Here is a 15,618-nt window from a genome sequence, read left to right as displayed (position 1 = left end):
TAGTCTTCAACCTTAGCCTGCAGGAGTCGACACACCAAGGTCCCTATATCCCCTTGATAGAGGTCGAGCTGCTCTGCTGAGGCGAGATCGGTCCACATGTCCGCTGTAAAAAGATGAAGTGCGTCTTTAGCATTAGGTCCCGACGCGCCAAGGTTGCTAAGTCTCTTGAAAGAGGTCTAGCCGCCCTAATAGGGGCAAGGCCGGTCCACCCGTATATCAATTATTATTATTATTATTATTTATTGAGTATATTCATATATAAAATATTTTGATGGGTGACAAGGAACATAAAATGAAGACGGCAAGGCAAGTTGTGGTCCTGGTCATTCCAATACGATGACAGCACTAGTTGTTGTTCATAAAGCCGCCAATTTGGATTCTCTGTAACGCAAACCAAGCGCGTGCAGAACAAACTCCTCATTCTCACGAAGAAAGAAAGAAATATCCAAGAAATTACAATTCCATCACCTCGTCTCGTTCGTTGGACTTTTCAAACTCAAGAACCGCCAACCTTAATCGCTACCTTTCTTCGCTGTTCTCTCTATATAATAATCATATCATTATTTATTTAATTATTCCTCTATATTTTAGTACCCATTTGCCTCAACCTCATTCGATAGATCCAGTTTGCTACAGAAAACTCTTTTCGTCAATTAGGTTTCGTTCAATTTTCATCGCCATGGCTTCAAAGGATCCCAAGGAAACTGCTGCTGCTGCATCTAGTAGTGGTGCTGGTGGTGGTTTTTTTGCTTCTATTGCTTCCAGTTTGTCCAATTTTGGCACCGCCGTGTCCAAATCTGTTAATGGGTATCAATCAATCTTTTCACCTTTTTTTTGTGATTTGTTGTTGATCATCGATTTACCGTTTTGATGATGTATGATCCACGTTCTGAATTGGTTTTGTGATTTTTCAATTTCACCATCACTGGATTTGTGGCTTGTAACTGCATATTTGATTTGTGTTTTTCCTGATTCACTTTCATGAGCTCACAAGATTCACTTTGTTTTCAATTGTTGACATTGGTTGCTACTCAGTCCTGTGCCCTATGACGGTGTGGAGGTTGTTAATCCAGAGGGAGGAACTGAAGATGCTCAAGAGGAAGCTCAAAAGGGACGATGGAAACAAGAGGTATACATACTAATACTACTTATCACCATCTTTCTATTGTAGAGTACACTCAGCTTGTTTTTGTTTCACTGTGTTGTTGATTGAAGCTATCTAAGTTCAATTATAGACACTAAATTACTGCTTCACAATTATATCTGCATGATATCCCTCAACGGTTGCTTTGCACATTACAGGACCGAGATAGTTACTGGAGAATGATGCAGAAGTATATTGGATCTGATATCACATCCATGGTAACACTTCCAGTTATCATCTTTGAGCCAATGACAATGTTACAGAAAATGGCTGAGGTCTGTCATATAGCACTTATGTTCACCTATAGTACTTACTGCATTTAGCAATATCTTTAGAATCTGATGGGTGATTATATGACTTCACAGCTTATGGAGTATTCTTACCTGTTAGATATGGCAGATAAGACTGACGATCCATACATGAGACTTGTATATGCTTGTAAGCATTACTTCAATACTCTCTCTTTCTCATATGTGTGTACATTGCCTGTAATATGACCACAAGGATGATTTTTGCAGCATCATTTTTTATATCTGTCTATTATGCCTATCAACGAACATGGAAGCCATTCAATCCAATTCTTGGTGAGACTTATGAAATGGCCAACCATGGTGGCATGTCATTTATAGCAGAGCAGGTGCGCTTAAGTTTCTGTTTTTTATATTTCTTCCAGTTCTTCAAACAAAATGTTTAATCAACATAGTTTCCTGCCTCTCTTTATGACTTTATCTCATTTTTTGGCTTGACCTCCCTTGCTATCCATATAACAATGAATGATACATGCATAATTTTCACGGATATTTTGTGATGCTCTTATATGATTCTGACTTTTGGTCACATGTAAAATCAAATTGCTATAGGTCTGTCATCACCCTCCAATGAGTGCTGGGCATGCTGAAAATGAACATTTCACGTACGATGTGACATCAAAACTGAAAACCAAATTTCTTGGCAACTCAGTTGATGTATATCCTCTTGGAAGGTAATACTTGTTTCTCTTATTTTGTTATTTCAAGTCTGGGGATTGTTTATGGCTTCGCTTGAAAAGTACTTGTCACATATATTGTCTTTAAAAGCCAAAGCCATAATTGTTGAGGTCTATTGCACCCCCCCTCTCTCTCAAACACCCACCCCCCTTTTGTGTATCTTTAAGTTAAGGATGTTAATGTTCTGTGTGTAACCATAATTCAATTTGTAGTTTATTTTGTAATGCTAGGTGTCTAATTCAATTCAGTTCATGAGTAAGCATTTCCCCATTTTAAGTTGTAGGCATATCCGCATATGTAATGTGCCGTTTCTTATTTGGATGCAGAACACGTGTTACCCTAAAAAAAGATGGTGTGGTCCTTGACTTGGTGCCTCCACCTACAAAAGTTAGCAACTTGATTTTTGGACGAACTTGGATTGATTCACCAGGGGAGATGGTCCTCACAAATGTTACTTCAGGGGACAAAGTGGTGCTGTATTTTCAACCTTGTGGTTGGTTTGGGTATGACTACTTTCTCTTGAAATACCACTGTATTTTCCAGCTATCATATGTTCACAAGACTCAAGGAACAACTAAATGCCAGAAATGGTTTTATTGTTATATGAATATTCCTAATGTAAACACCGCAAATTCTGCTGCCGATGACGATTTCTTGCTCAATATGTGACCTTTCAATTTTGTAGCTACTTAAAGTGGTGCGGTATTAACCAACTTAAGTTATTTGTATTTTGCAGAGCTGGTCGATATGAGGTGGATGGGTATGTGTATAATGCTGCTGAAGAGCCGAAGATACTTATGACCGGAAAATGGAATGAGGCTATCAGTTATCAAGTTTGTGACCCAGAGGGAGAACCTCTTCCAGGAACTGAGCTCAAAGAGGTTTGCTATTTAACTTCTGTCAGTGTTCTGCCCAATTTTTGCTGATTATAAAAACGCCATGCAATCTGTAAAAAAGCATGCATGCTACTATAGTCTACAGAGATTATGTCATCAGTTTTCTTCCTGAAATTGTGGAAGATATTTGCGACTCATAGTCTCATACAAAATTTTGTTTCCAAAGCATATCATGCTTTATGAGATCCCTACTTCATAGTTTTGTACATTTTTGACTAATGCTTTTGTAGGTGATTAGTGGTTGGTTTCCATCCACTAACTCTTGCTGATGTCAACTGTTAAGTTCATACAATTTATTTCTTAATTTAGTTTACAGTGTCTTCAGGAAACTTTTAAACCGTTTCTGGGTATATCTTAATACTTGTCATCACTTGAGTCTTAAGCTCCTTTTCTTGCAGGAGAGATGTACTATTTGTATGGTCTTCTCTGTTCGGTTGTCAGTTGTATCTGCTTTTTGTTGTTCTGCCAACTAGAGTTATTTTTACTGAATTAAGCTGTTTTATTCTGCAGGCTTGGAGAGTTGCTGAAACTCCCAAAAATGACAAATTCCAGTACACGTATTTTGCACACAAGATTAACAGCTTTGACACTGCTCCCAAAAAGTTGTTGGCATCTGATTCTCGTCTACGCCCTGATAGGATGGCCCTTGAGAAGGGTGACCTATCTACTTCCGGCTATGAGAAGAGCAGGTAACTACTCTATTTGCTCTCTTCACAAACCAAAGATGAACAGAGGTCAAAGGGGTTAGAGTTATGATTGTTCTCTGTAAGTTTCACCTAGGGTACCTTAGTTCCTCACAATGTTTGTTTAATCTTACTTTTCAGTTTGGAGGAGAGGCAAAGAGCTGAGAAGAAAAACCGAGAGGCCAAGGGCCATAAGTTCACCCCTAGATGGTTTGATTTAACAGATGAAGTAGCTACTACACCTTGGGGTGAATTGGAAGTTTACCAGTACAATGGTAAATACACTGCACATCGTGCTGCTATTGATGATAGTTCTGATAGCACTGACGACAGCAGAACGGAGTTCAACCCATGGCAGTTTGATAATTTGGAAGCTGAATAAGCATCCTTGTGGAATTCTTTCTATTTTTTTTTAACTGTCATCTTGTTATAAAGTTTGTAATGTATCTTTGATCTTAATTTGAATGCTTGGAATTTGTTTATGTATTTATTTTGGGTTCATGTTTTGTTAATGTAGCATTTTATTAACTAAATTTAGCTATTTTAGTTCATTAATTCACTTTGCATGGAGTATTAGGCTTCCTAGAGAAGTAAAGTATACCTGGCTTCTTTGCTCCTTGTGACCTTTCTTGCTCACTTGATAATGTAGAGTTATCACATATTTATTCTGTTGGTTCTTTGAAGTAATAGCAGTTGCTTGATTGTTGCTTCACCTTCATTTCTGCTCTTAAATCTCAATAATACATTTTAGCCATAATTCCACTTTTCGTCTCATAGTTTGAACTATGTGATTTTAGTCCTCCAGTAATTTCTTGAGGAGATTTAGGCTGTGCTTTTAGAAATGAAGAAGGTATTCTTTCATGAAGATAACATTTCAGACCACATTTCATTTGTTAAATTAGTCTTTTAATATACGTTTCTATACATTAATGCAATGAATAGTACTATCACCTTGATCTTGTGACGCCCTATGAACTTGGAATATTGTGGGAACCTTTGAACAAAACAGAAACCTGACTTTCTTTTTTCCGGTAACTACAATCAAAACCTATAGCTACTTCTTAAAGATATTGAACCAGCTCCCAACTTGATTCATGCACAATCATGTTTTTTTTAGGGGGGCAGGGTCCCACACATGCCCAATAATAGGTGGGACTACTAATCAGGTTTTCAGGGTGTATAACCTGATTAGAGATGCTTATACTCAACAGCAACCAACAAGAAGTTTTAAATATATTCTGGAAAAAAATATACCTCCTGATTTGAATCCAACTCATAATTTTAACCTTTTGTGGATTAAAATTTGGTTAAAATACATGTATCCTAAAATGAAGAAGGTATTCTTTCATGAAGATAACATTTCAGACCACATTTCATTTGTTAAATTAGTCTTTTAATATACGTTTCTATACATTAATGCAATGAATAGTACTATCACCTTGATCTCGTGACGCCCTATGAACTTGGAATATTGTGGGAACCTTTGATGTTCATAAACCTTTTTTGAGAAATAAAGAAAGAGTGAGCAATCAATTTCCCATTTGCACGTGTTTAAGGTTGCTATTAGAGATTCAATTTTGACTAATTGTGTTTAGTGTGACATTTAATTGAGGGATGATAAAAAGACAAAACAAAAAAGTACCTTATGTTGATGATGACAATTTTTTTTATAGGCAAATGTTAGTTGTTAGTAATGTTAGTAAATTAGTCCTCATCAGAGTTCGAACCATGAACCCTTCACTCTTCACCCTCCCAAACCCTTATGTCTCATAGCTCTTACCACTTGAGCTAACTTTCGGGGACGATGATGGAACCCATGAAGACCTCTGTTAGGCTTTGACGGTTGTCTCGCTCTTCACCCAAGTTGATTATTGTCGATGGTGGTCTCGCTCTTCATCCTCTGCAACAAGAATTTGGATGCGGGGTTTAGGGTTTCAATTCTCATGAGTTTCAACACTAGGTTAGGGTTTCGATTCGGTCAACGTGTTTGAAAGAAAGAAAGAAAGAAAGGTTAATGATTCTCTTACCTGAACACGCACGGTGGACGTAACGGCGGGCGACGAGAGTGAGAGAACGGAGACGGAAGCGGGCTAATGGAGATACGAGTAGCGTGCCATTAGGGTTTGGGTTGCGATGGTGGAGGAATCGGTGGAAGAAGAAGAAGAGAGATGGAGAAATCAACATAGGGAAAACAGTGATAGTGAAGTGAAGAGAACGGTGAAGACAATGGGTCGTAACGGCGGGCGAGCGATGAGAGTGAGGGAACCCATGTTCATATTCTTCCTATCATCAAACTAACCAAAACACCGAAAGCACCAGAACATTTTCTATGTTCTCAAAACTGGAAAACCCCACTTAAACATTGGAAAATATTATTACTACCAATCAACCACATGCCCTGCGTGTAATTAGTAGCCACTTTGCCTCAACATCATGAAATTCAATGCCCACTGAAATTGAGTTATTGTGATACAATTTACTTTCTCAAAAGTCGAATCAAGGAAAAATAATTAAAATAATTAAAGTTTGTTCTTTTCAAAAGAGACACATATTTCTCAGTTAATTTCAATGGAAAGAGATGAATTAGAACTTCACAGATATTTCATTCACCATCATCCATATATCTTTCCTAGTTCCCCACCATCTTTGAAATCGAATTATTATACCGCAAAATCCACCGCTACTGAATCAAACCCAAACCACACAGAAAAGTCCAGATCAACACCAAACACAAGCCACCCAGAACCACCATCTTATATAAGATGAAGATATTTGAAGAAGATGAATAGTTATTATTTTCTAGTTTTTTTTCTATTGATTTGAATGTAATTTTTGAATTTCAAGGACCAAGACTACCCAATATGTATAAGTAGGGTACCAAAAGTGTAGTTAAATCATTTTCCTTGGTCATGTGAGAGGCATGTGAGTTGCCACATAAGTCTTCTCCGTTAATAATTAGACAGAAGGACTAATGTTACAAATAGGAGGGAACATAAGATAACCGTTGTTGTTTGATACTTCAATAAACCGTTGCCTAAGTTCATATTTAAAACGACGGTTCTCCAGTACTGTGGCCGAAAGTTGAAAACCGTTGCTGGAAGGAATAGGCCACGGCTTTTAATACGACATATGCAAAACCGTACCCGAAACTTACAGCAACGGTTATTTGGCTTTAGGGGACAGTTTCCTGGCATTGCCGTAGACCAAAAATGCTGTAGTATAGTCTTGTAATTAAATTAGGTGAATGATTAAAATCATGGTTTTTGTAAACGTCAGAGACTAAAGTTGCAATAAGCCTATTAAAAACTATATATTAAATGTTAAAGGATAAACATCTATATTCTGCATGTAATTTTTATTGTATACTATTATATCTATATACATTTTTTATATGTCAATGCTAGGTTTTAATGTGTCAGTAAATTAATTCTTTCACCAAGGTTTGAACTGTGACCCCTTCACTCTTCTATCACTCTCAATCCTTATATTTCTAGCTCTTACAACTTAAGCTAACTTACCAATATTATATCTATATACATAATTAATGTTATTTAATTACCATGCTCGACCACGGTTCAATCAATGAACCTTGGATTGTCCACGATTCAAATATTCAATGAACAATCCAAAACACTGGCCACAACTCAAGCTGATCAGTCTCACTCAAGGAGAACAATTTCCAAGTGCCTTAACTACGCAAAGATCAGCATATAATATGCATATAATACGTATCAAGGATCTGTTGTTTGTAACTTGTAAGTGTCATCAGTACTGTAACCATAGCAATATTATTGGACCCCGTAACAAAGGCACATGTTAATTCGCCAAAAACAATAACACTAAAATTTCAATCCTTGCATACTGTGCATCATGAAACATGCATATCTTCCTTAGAAACTCGAGATATACTTTGATTTCAGAAAACTCCAATAAGCTACGTGCAATGTCTCCCTCCTCACATATTAATACGTTCAGAGCCCATTAATCTCTAGTTATTTACAGCAAATTCATCTTGTCCTCTGCATCCTAAGAAATTACCATATCACGCTAAACATTCCTTAAAAAGAACAAATATTTTGAAAAGCGCAGCAAATTTCACGTTCTCAAATCTTCCACATGCATCTCGCGGTGGCACCCATCTTATTCTTTCCACCCTCTAATTTCAACTCACAAATAAAATAATTTAACTTGTAACAAGTAACAATAGTGAATATATAGTAGCAATTGCCAATTGCCTTGCTAGTTAGTTACTACTATATTGGTTCTCTTTGATGGACCAACACAAGATTACTACTACATTGTCAATATTTATAACAACCGCAGCACTGTTGCTAACATGCGCCGTGGCGGTGCAGCACTGTGGGAACTGCGGTCCAAACCCGGTTCCGTATCCATTAAGCACAGGACCCGACTGTGGTGACCCGTTGTACAAGATTCGGTGCACTGCAGGCACATTGTGGTTAGATGCACTTGCTGGATCATCTTACACGATTAGATCCATAGACTCGGTAAACCGTCGGATCATAATCCAACCGGCTACACTTTTAGGAAAAGTGTGCATGTCCACGGATTTCCGCAGTGAAGGCATACACCTGAACGAGACTCTTATGTTTAGCGTGGCTGCGGGCAACACCGTGTTTATGTTGAATTGTTCCTTTAACGCGCCACACGCGCCGCCGCCGGCTATGGACTGCTCCGCGAGCAGCTTGTGCCACAGCTATATCAGGGATCATAAGGATGCTAGCGCGTGCGGGAGCGTGGGTTTTTGTTGCACGTACAAGATTGGTGAGGCCCGCAAGGAGTATGGGGTTGCGGTTGGGGTTCACAGCAATGGGTGCGCAGCGTATCAGAGTTTCGTGGATTTGGATGGCGCGGTGGCAATGCCGGGAAAAGGGTGGCCGGAGGCAGGAGTGGCGATAGAGTGGGTGGCTCCGCTGGAACCGATTTGCAAGGGGCCAATGGATTGCAATGCATTGTTGAACTCAAAGTGTGTGGTGAGCCCTAGGGGTGGTGGGGTGCATAGGTGCTTATGCAATGCTGGCTTTAAGTGGGAACCTAGCAATGGAATTTGCCAACCTCAAGCTCAATCTCAACTCCAAAGTAAGTTCCTAAGCTAAAGTTAGTTTTCTAAGTAAGATGAAAGATTATGAAAATAGTTTTGCCAACTTTTCGATTGGTTGAAAGTTCAATTTTTTTGTATCTAGCAACCTATTAGGATGGAGGAGCTCTTTAATGTCATTAACGTTTTTTTTTTCTCTATTATACTATTTTAATATTAAAAAAAGGGATATTTATGTGGATGATCAATTTCGATGATCTCGCAAAGGTTCTCTATTCCTTTTTATGTGATCTAAAATATGAGCAAATCTTCAGTACTAATTATCATTTTTATAATTTTAGAAAAGACTAAAATTGTGGGGTCCGTTTAACGTGCACCACCTAATTAGGTGGTGTACGCGTGCTCCAACAAAAAAAATCATTGGATATATTAATAAACTATCCGACGGACGAGATGCAGAGTTTCACTGTGCACTGTTAACTGGTCAGTATAGGTTTATTAAAAATTGCAATGTAGTACGCCGAAGTTATAATATAACATTTTGGGTCCCCTACTGTACACAAGGAAAAAATTGTGCATTAATTTCTAGGTTCCTGAACCGTTTATCATCATTCTTCTTCCTCTCTATTCTCCCTATTTTCTCCTCCCTCCCACAGCCACAACCACCGCCCTCTACCTCCACCACCGCAACCTCTCCGAAGTCGTGCGCCGCCGTCATCATCTCCTCTTCCTCTGAAACTTCCAGTAACAGCAGTAATATAGGGACTTTGGTCTTTGGGAAAAAATGTATTTTTAACCCACTTTTTAAATGTTTCTGGAAAATTTTTACTCAATCTCATCATTCATTCACTGGAAAACTTTCTTTCTTCTCTTTTTCTTTTCAAACCCCATCATTCATTCACTAGAACCCAGAAGAAAGAAAGAAACCCCAACTCCCCAACCCATCAGCAACGGAGCCGCACCGCCATAGCTACAAGAATCAGATCTAAAATGGTGAAACCCTAACAAGGGTAACAGTGGAGAGAAAAATAGCAGATTTCTCTTTGCAGATCTGTGGTTCCTTCTTATTTTGTTATTTTTTCTAATAAAGTGGAATAAATTTTTGGGTGATGGTGGTGGGTAGGTTGGGGTTGGTGTGGAGAAAGATTGTTGATGGTGGTGGCTGGGTTGGGGGTGGATTATGGGTTTCTGGGTGATGACTTGAATCTGGTTTTTGTGTTCAATTTGGAGTTTTGATGAATAAATTATAAAAATGATAAAGATAGTAAATGAGAAATTTGTTCCTAGTTTGTATGCAACTTTCTGGAAATTTTTTTTTTCCCCAATATGAACAAACTACAAGCTGCTTCAATAATTATTTTGTGAGTTGTGTTGGGTTTTATTTTCTGAACTATTGTTGGCTTTTTTTTTTTTTTTTTTTTTTTTTTGAAACTGATTTCATTCAATTAAGAAGAGGCCATAGAGGCAACAACATCATCCTGGATTCTAGAGGAAACCTCCAAAGGAGCCTCTTCGATCCAAACCATCGTTCCAAGAAGAAAAGCAAGTTTAGCTAAAGCGTCAGCGGCACCGTTACCGGCACGGCGAACAAAGCAAAAATCAACAACATCAAAATGAGAACACAGAAAACGACAATCTCTAACAATGGTCTCTAGATGAGACGTGCCTCCCTTCCCTTGTCTCCAGTAGTCATACAGCACCAAACAATCAGTCTCGAAACTAACTCGGCGGAAGCCCAACTCGGAAGATAAATGCAACGCCCATCTAAAACACAAAGCTTCAGCTAGAAGAGCAGACATTACCGGGGCAAAAGAACTCGTCGCCGACGCCAAAACCTCTCCACGAGAGTTACGGGCGATGTATCCAAACCCGGCCTCCTTCGATGCCAACACGGACGCGTCAAAAGGATGGTAACACGGACGCGCCCGGGTTTGGATACATCGCCCGAGGCACACGGCTTTTTTCAATGTTGAGTAATAGGAGAGAGGAAGAATAAGATGATGATGACGAGATTGAGGATGGTGGTGGGTTGATGATGAATAATTTCTTTTGTTCAGAAAACAAAAAATGATTTTAAAAATAAAATAAGAGAAGGGACCCATGTGCAGTGTTAGTTTTTTTCATAGGTTAACAGATGAGATATTTACAAGGCCTACCCTCATACGAGGCCTACCCTTGCAAATATGAAAAGAAAACAAATAAAACCGGCTAAACTGATTGCACTAGGTCATTTTGTTGGAGCACGCTTACACCACCTAATTAGGTGGTGCCCGTTAAACGCACCCAAAATTGTGATACTTTATCATAAAAGACAAGTACCATCCTTTAAGATGGAGTAAGATACTACGGGAATACTGAACAAATTTCCCTAAAATAAATTGACACTTGACTAAGGAACTCAGATCATGGGGTGAAGCTTTGATTACAATTTAATTTGTTTATTTTTTAAATCATTCAACATAAACTTTAGTTTTGAGTAAATTACATTTCACTATCTAAAACTTCAACTTTATCATCTGCCTTTAAAAACAAAACCTTTATCCATGTGGCACTAAACTTTAATTTTCTTTAAAATTTACATTCCACCACACCTCTCTCAACTTATGCGTCGAAATATCAGAATGCGTCACAATATTTTTGGCTAAAACTTTTCCATGAATAATTAAGGAATTAGTGATAGATTTTATAGTGTTTTCTCCATTGGAAATTTTGTCACAATTTTCAATTTTACAGACAAAGTTCATTAACATAAATATATCGCTAATTTTAAAATTATTAAAATTAAATTTGCATGTATTAGTGATGAACTTGAGAGTTGGAAAATAATCTAAATATAGAGAGACATAAATTAGTGACTATATTTATGATGAGTCCACCCGCCTAAAAAATCTGTCACTAAATTTGTTTCTCTTATTAATGAGTCAAGAGATTTTGTGACGGGTTCGAATAATACGTCACAAAAGTTAAAAGAGTTGATGCAGATTTTAGAGAAATATGGAGTACAATGTCAAATGAGTAAAGTTGAAGGAAATTGAGTATAATTTACTCAATTAAGTAATCATTCAATTATCATATACAAAGGGATGAAAAGTTATTTAAAAGGAGAGAATCCAAATAGATTGTTATTTTTTTTTCTTTCATTAATTTAGAGATAGTCATAGTTATTTACATGGTGCTTTTGGAGTATTTTCTACTTTAACGAATTATTAAATATCTGCAGTGAATATTAGGATTCTTTTCTTTTCACTTCTTTTTCTGCATTTGTTTTTCATCATCTGTCATGCTTTGAACAATTTTGCCTCCAACCAAATCTAGATTAACTCCTATCCTTCCTTGATTTTTTAAAATGCAGATATACGGTGCACAGGACATGAGAAAGGCAGCCACTGCAAAGTTAGGAAGAAAAAGAAAAAGAAAATAATGCTTCTGGCTGGTAAGTAATAATTCCTCTGTTCAAAACAATGTTTCACTTTGTTCTCAAATGATCACCAATGTTTCACTTTGTTCTCTTGTCAAATAGTAAGAGATTTCTCTTTGGAAAGTTCAACTTTCTTGTAACTAACCACGTTTGTGCTCTTTTTGTCCTCAACTTTTTATTATTTACTCCAGTGGCTGTTTCCTTGGGTGGAGTAGTCTCTATAGCAACAGCAATTGGAGTCATTTTCTACAAAAAGCACAACCAAGGGGAGAGTAAAACAAAGAAGACCATAATCAAAAAGGCTAAAGAAATCTCAAATGCTAAAGCTAGTGCTTTATCATCCAGAATCTTCACGGGCAGAGAGATTAGAAAAGCAACCAACAATTTCTCTGAAGAAAAGCTTATCGGCTCTGGCGGTTTCGGTGAAGTGTTCAAGGGAACTTTTGAAGATGGTACTGTAATAGCAATCAAGCGTGCCAAGCTTGGAAGCACCAAAGGTGTAGATCAAATACAGAACGAGGTTCGAATCCTCTGCCAAGTTAACCACAGAAGCCTAGTGAGACTCCTTGGTTGTTGCTTGGAGTTTGAGCACCCTCTTCTAATTTATGAGTATGTTTCCAATGGGTCACTTTTTGATTACCTTCATCGCCACCCTTCAGCCAAAACAACACCACTCAAATGGCATCAAAGACTCAAAATTGCACACCAAACAGCTGAAGGGCTATCCTATCTGCATTCTGCAGCTGTGCCTCCAATTTACCATCGTGATGTGAAATCAAGCAATATATTGCTTGATGCTAAGCTTGATGCCAAGGTCTCAGACTTTGGATTATCTAGGCTTGTGGAAATTTCTGAGCAAAACAAGAGCCATATCTTCACTAGTGCTCAAGGAACACTCGGTTATCTTGACCCTGAATACTACATGAACTTCCAATTGACAGATAAGAGTGATGTATACAGCTTTGGGGTGGTGTTGATGGAGCTGCTCACGGCACAGAAAGCCATTGATTTCAACAGGGAGGAAGAGAATGTGAACTTGGCAGTGTATGCAAGGAAGATGATGATTGAAGATGGGTTGATTGAACTTGTTGATCCTTTTCTTAAAGAGGAAGCTGGGGAAATTGAATTGGAAACTATGAAGTCATTGGGTTCTCTTGCAGCTGCTTGCTTGAATGAGCAGAGACAGAAACGGCCTTCCATGAAAGAAGTTTCAGATGAGATTGAGTACCTAATTAAGATTTTTAAAGGCCAGGTTTCCAAACGATGAATAAATGTAATGTAACTTTTCCATGAGGAAAAAAGGACAAAGGAAACATTTGTTTCAAGCATATCTTTTATAATTGGGTAAAATTTTGACTTTCATGATCAAATAGAGAGTAGAAGACCACTAAATTAGGAAGTAGGATCCACATATTTTTGTTGAGTGCATGCAAAATTTATCCAAAATTAAAATTAAGAGTATATAAGTTGGTCTAATAAGCTTTAAGTTTTTTTTTTTGAACTCCTAATAAGCTTTAAGTTACTCAAGTAACAATTAAACTAGTTAAATAAGTTTTAAGATAGCTTCAAAGTCTTACCAAACACACTATAAGATCATAAAAATTCCTAAGTTTCTTATTTAGAATTTGATCATAAAAGTATAAAAATAGCATTTAAATTTGATTTTCAAAATTTACGTCTTAGGATTAGATTATAAAAGTTAAAAACTCAAATAATTCCTTTCAAAAAAAAAAAACTCAAATAATTAATCTTGATTTTTTTGTTACAACTTGGAAAACCAATTTATCTTGGTATGAATTGTAATCTCAAAATGGGGTCATAAAAGAAAAACAAAAACAAAATTTTTAAAATTCAAAACTCAGAATTTATTTATTATTTAAATTTCAAGATCACATCATAAAATAAAAAAATTCTTCAAAAATTTATAATTTTAGCTATAGCTAAAGGCCGTCATAAAAGTTAAAAATATAAAATAGTTTTATCTTAGAATTAGAAGTAAAAAGTATAAACCAAAATTGTTTTTTTATAAATTTCAATGTGCTAAATTCAAATATATTGTTAGATATAAAAAAAAGAACTCATAAGATATAACAGCTCAATTAATTTTAGGGGATTGAAAACTATTTTTTTGGAATACTCTGTTACCAGTAGGATTTGAACCCTGTACTTGAAAAGTTTTGTATCGTCAAGTTTTTGAATTCATTGTACAAATATACTTTTGGTTAAGTTATATAATATTATTTGTTTTTTTTTTCGAAAGCAAAATAATATTAATGAGGGAATAGTCAAGAGATGTACAAACCCTCCTCACAAGGGCACAAAAAATCAATAAGAACACCAACTAACCCAACCAAAGCAAAAAAAAAACCGCACCAATAGAGGAAAAGAAGCCCAAAGAACCTCTCAAAAACCTCCCAAAACCCCCCAAAGACAAACAACACCCAAAAACAAAACTTCCCTACTCAAACCCTAAGAAGACCTTCTCGCCATGATTTGAGAAGCAATCTGGGAGAGGGCAACAGAATCTGAGCAATCATACTCCATGCCCAACCGCTTCCCCATCAACAAGGCATTTCGTGCTCTGGTCAAGACTCCATAAGGATTCGACAGCTCTGCCGGTAGCACCAACAGCTCTCTCCCTGTTGACTCCGAACCAACTCCTTCCAATGACCCAGTCCCATTGGAGCTATCAGTCTGGCTAGACTTCTTTCCACCTCCTTTCTCAGAATTCTTGGGACTTCCCCGAGGCCGCGAGGCAACAAAGGAACTACCAGCACAAGAAATCTCAGGGAAAAGGACCAGAGGAGGGAAACAGAGGGGCAAAGAAACCTCTCTAGAAAGGCCAGCTATCATCAAAGATTCATCCTCAGAAGGGGGAAACGTACGCCGAACCGTCTCTATCCAGCTCCCAGCCAAACCCCCTTCCAGTTCCACCCGTCCATCTCCTCTGATCCTGTTATCACCCCAGACTTCGAAATTGGGACGCGGGAACCTCGCCACCGTCACAGAGAGGGACGAATCACCCAATATTATTTGTTGCAGTATAAAATAAAATTATGTGGAAATACAAAGGATAAAATATTTGATAATTTTTTCATTGGTCAATAATTAGAAGGTACCAGAACCCTATCTCACAAGAGAGCATCCAAGAGTTGACCCTTATATATGAGAAAAGTTGGAAATCAAAATTTGATTTATCCGTACGTTTAAAAAATAAAAAAGAATTATCCTTACGTTTAAAAAAGAAAAAAAACAGAATTATGTTAATTAACCATATCCTGCCTATCCGTGTAACCCCAATATCTCCAACAATAGAACAACCTGCAGAACAGATCGGTATATATAATAAGTTTTTGATTTCCAATTTTCCTCATACACATTTGTTTGTTAGGGGTTTAGGTTCACAGTCACACATTGGTACCATGGCTGCTA

The 15,618-nt window shown here is 37.3% G+C and overlaps 2 protein-coding genes across 2 annotated transcripts; both read left to right on the top strand.

The window, feature by feature from the left end:
- The first annotated feature begins 562 nt into the window (after positions 1–562).
- On the top strand, positions 563–4,242 carry LOC130729270 (oxysterol-binding protein-related protein 3A-like). Its single transcript, XM_057580959.1, has 10 exons — positions 563–807; positions 1,036–1,129; positions 1,303–1,419; positions 1,510–1,582; positions 1,663–1,781; positions 2,005–2,126; positions 2,457–2,633; positions 2,867–3,011; positions 3,537–3,715; positions 3,851–4,242. The coding sequence occupies exons 1-10, from the start codon at positions 680–682 to the stop codon at positions 4,089–4,091; spliced, it is 1,395 nt and encodes a 464-aa protein (XP_057436942.1). The 5' UTR covers positions 563–679; the 3' UTR covers positions 4,092–4,242.
- A 3,612-nt stretch (positions 4,243–7,854) lies between these two features.
- LOC130729269 (wall-associated receptor kinase-like 20) lies at positions 7,855–13,638 on the top strand. The gene is made up of 3 exons (XM_057580958.1): positions 7,855–8,809; positions 12,121–12,201; positions 12,378–13,638. The coding sequence occupies exons 1-3, from the start codon at positions 7,981–7,983 to the stop codon at positions 13,451–13,453; spliced, it is 1,986 nt and encodes a 661-aa protein (XP_057436941.1). The 5' UTR covers positions 7,855–7,980; the 3' UTR covers positions 13,454–13,638.
- Positions 13,639–15,618: the final 1,980 nt, after the last annotated feature.

Source organism: Lotus japonicus, chromosome 1 (genome assembly GCF_012489685.1).
Source record: "Lotus japonicus ecotype B-129 chromosome 1, LjGifu_v1.2".
NCBI classification, from domain to species: Eukaryota; Viridiplantae; Streptophyta; class Magnoliopsida; order Fabales; family Fabaceae; genus Lotus; species Lotus japonicus.
This window is presented reverse-complemented; position numbering and strand designations above follow the sequence as displayed.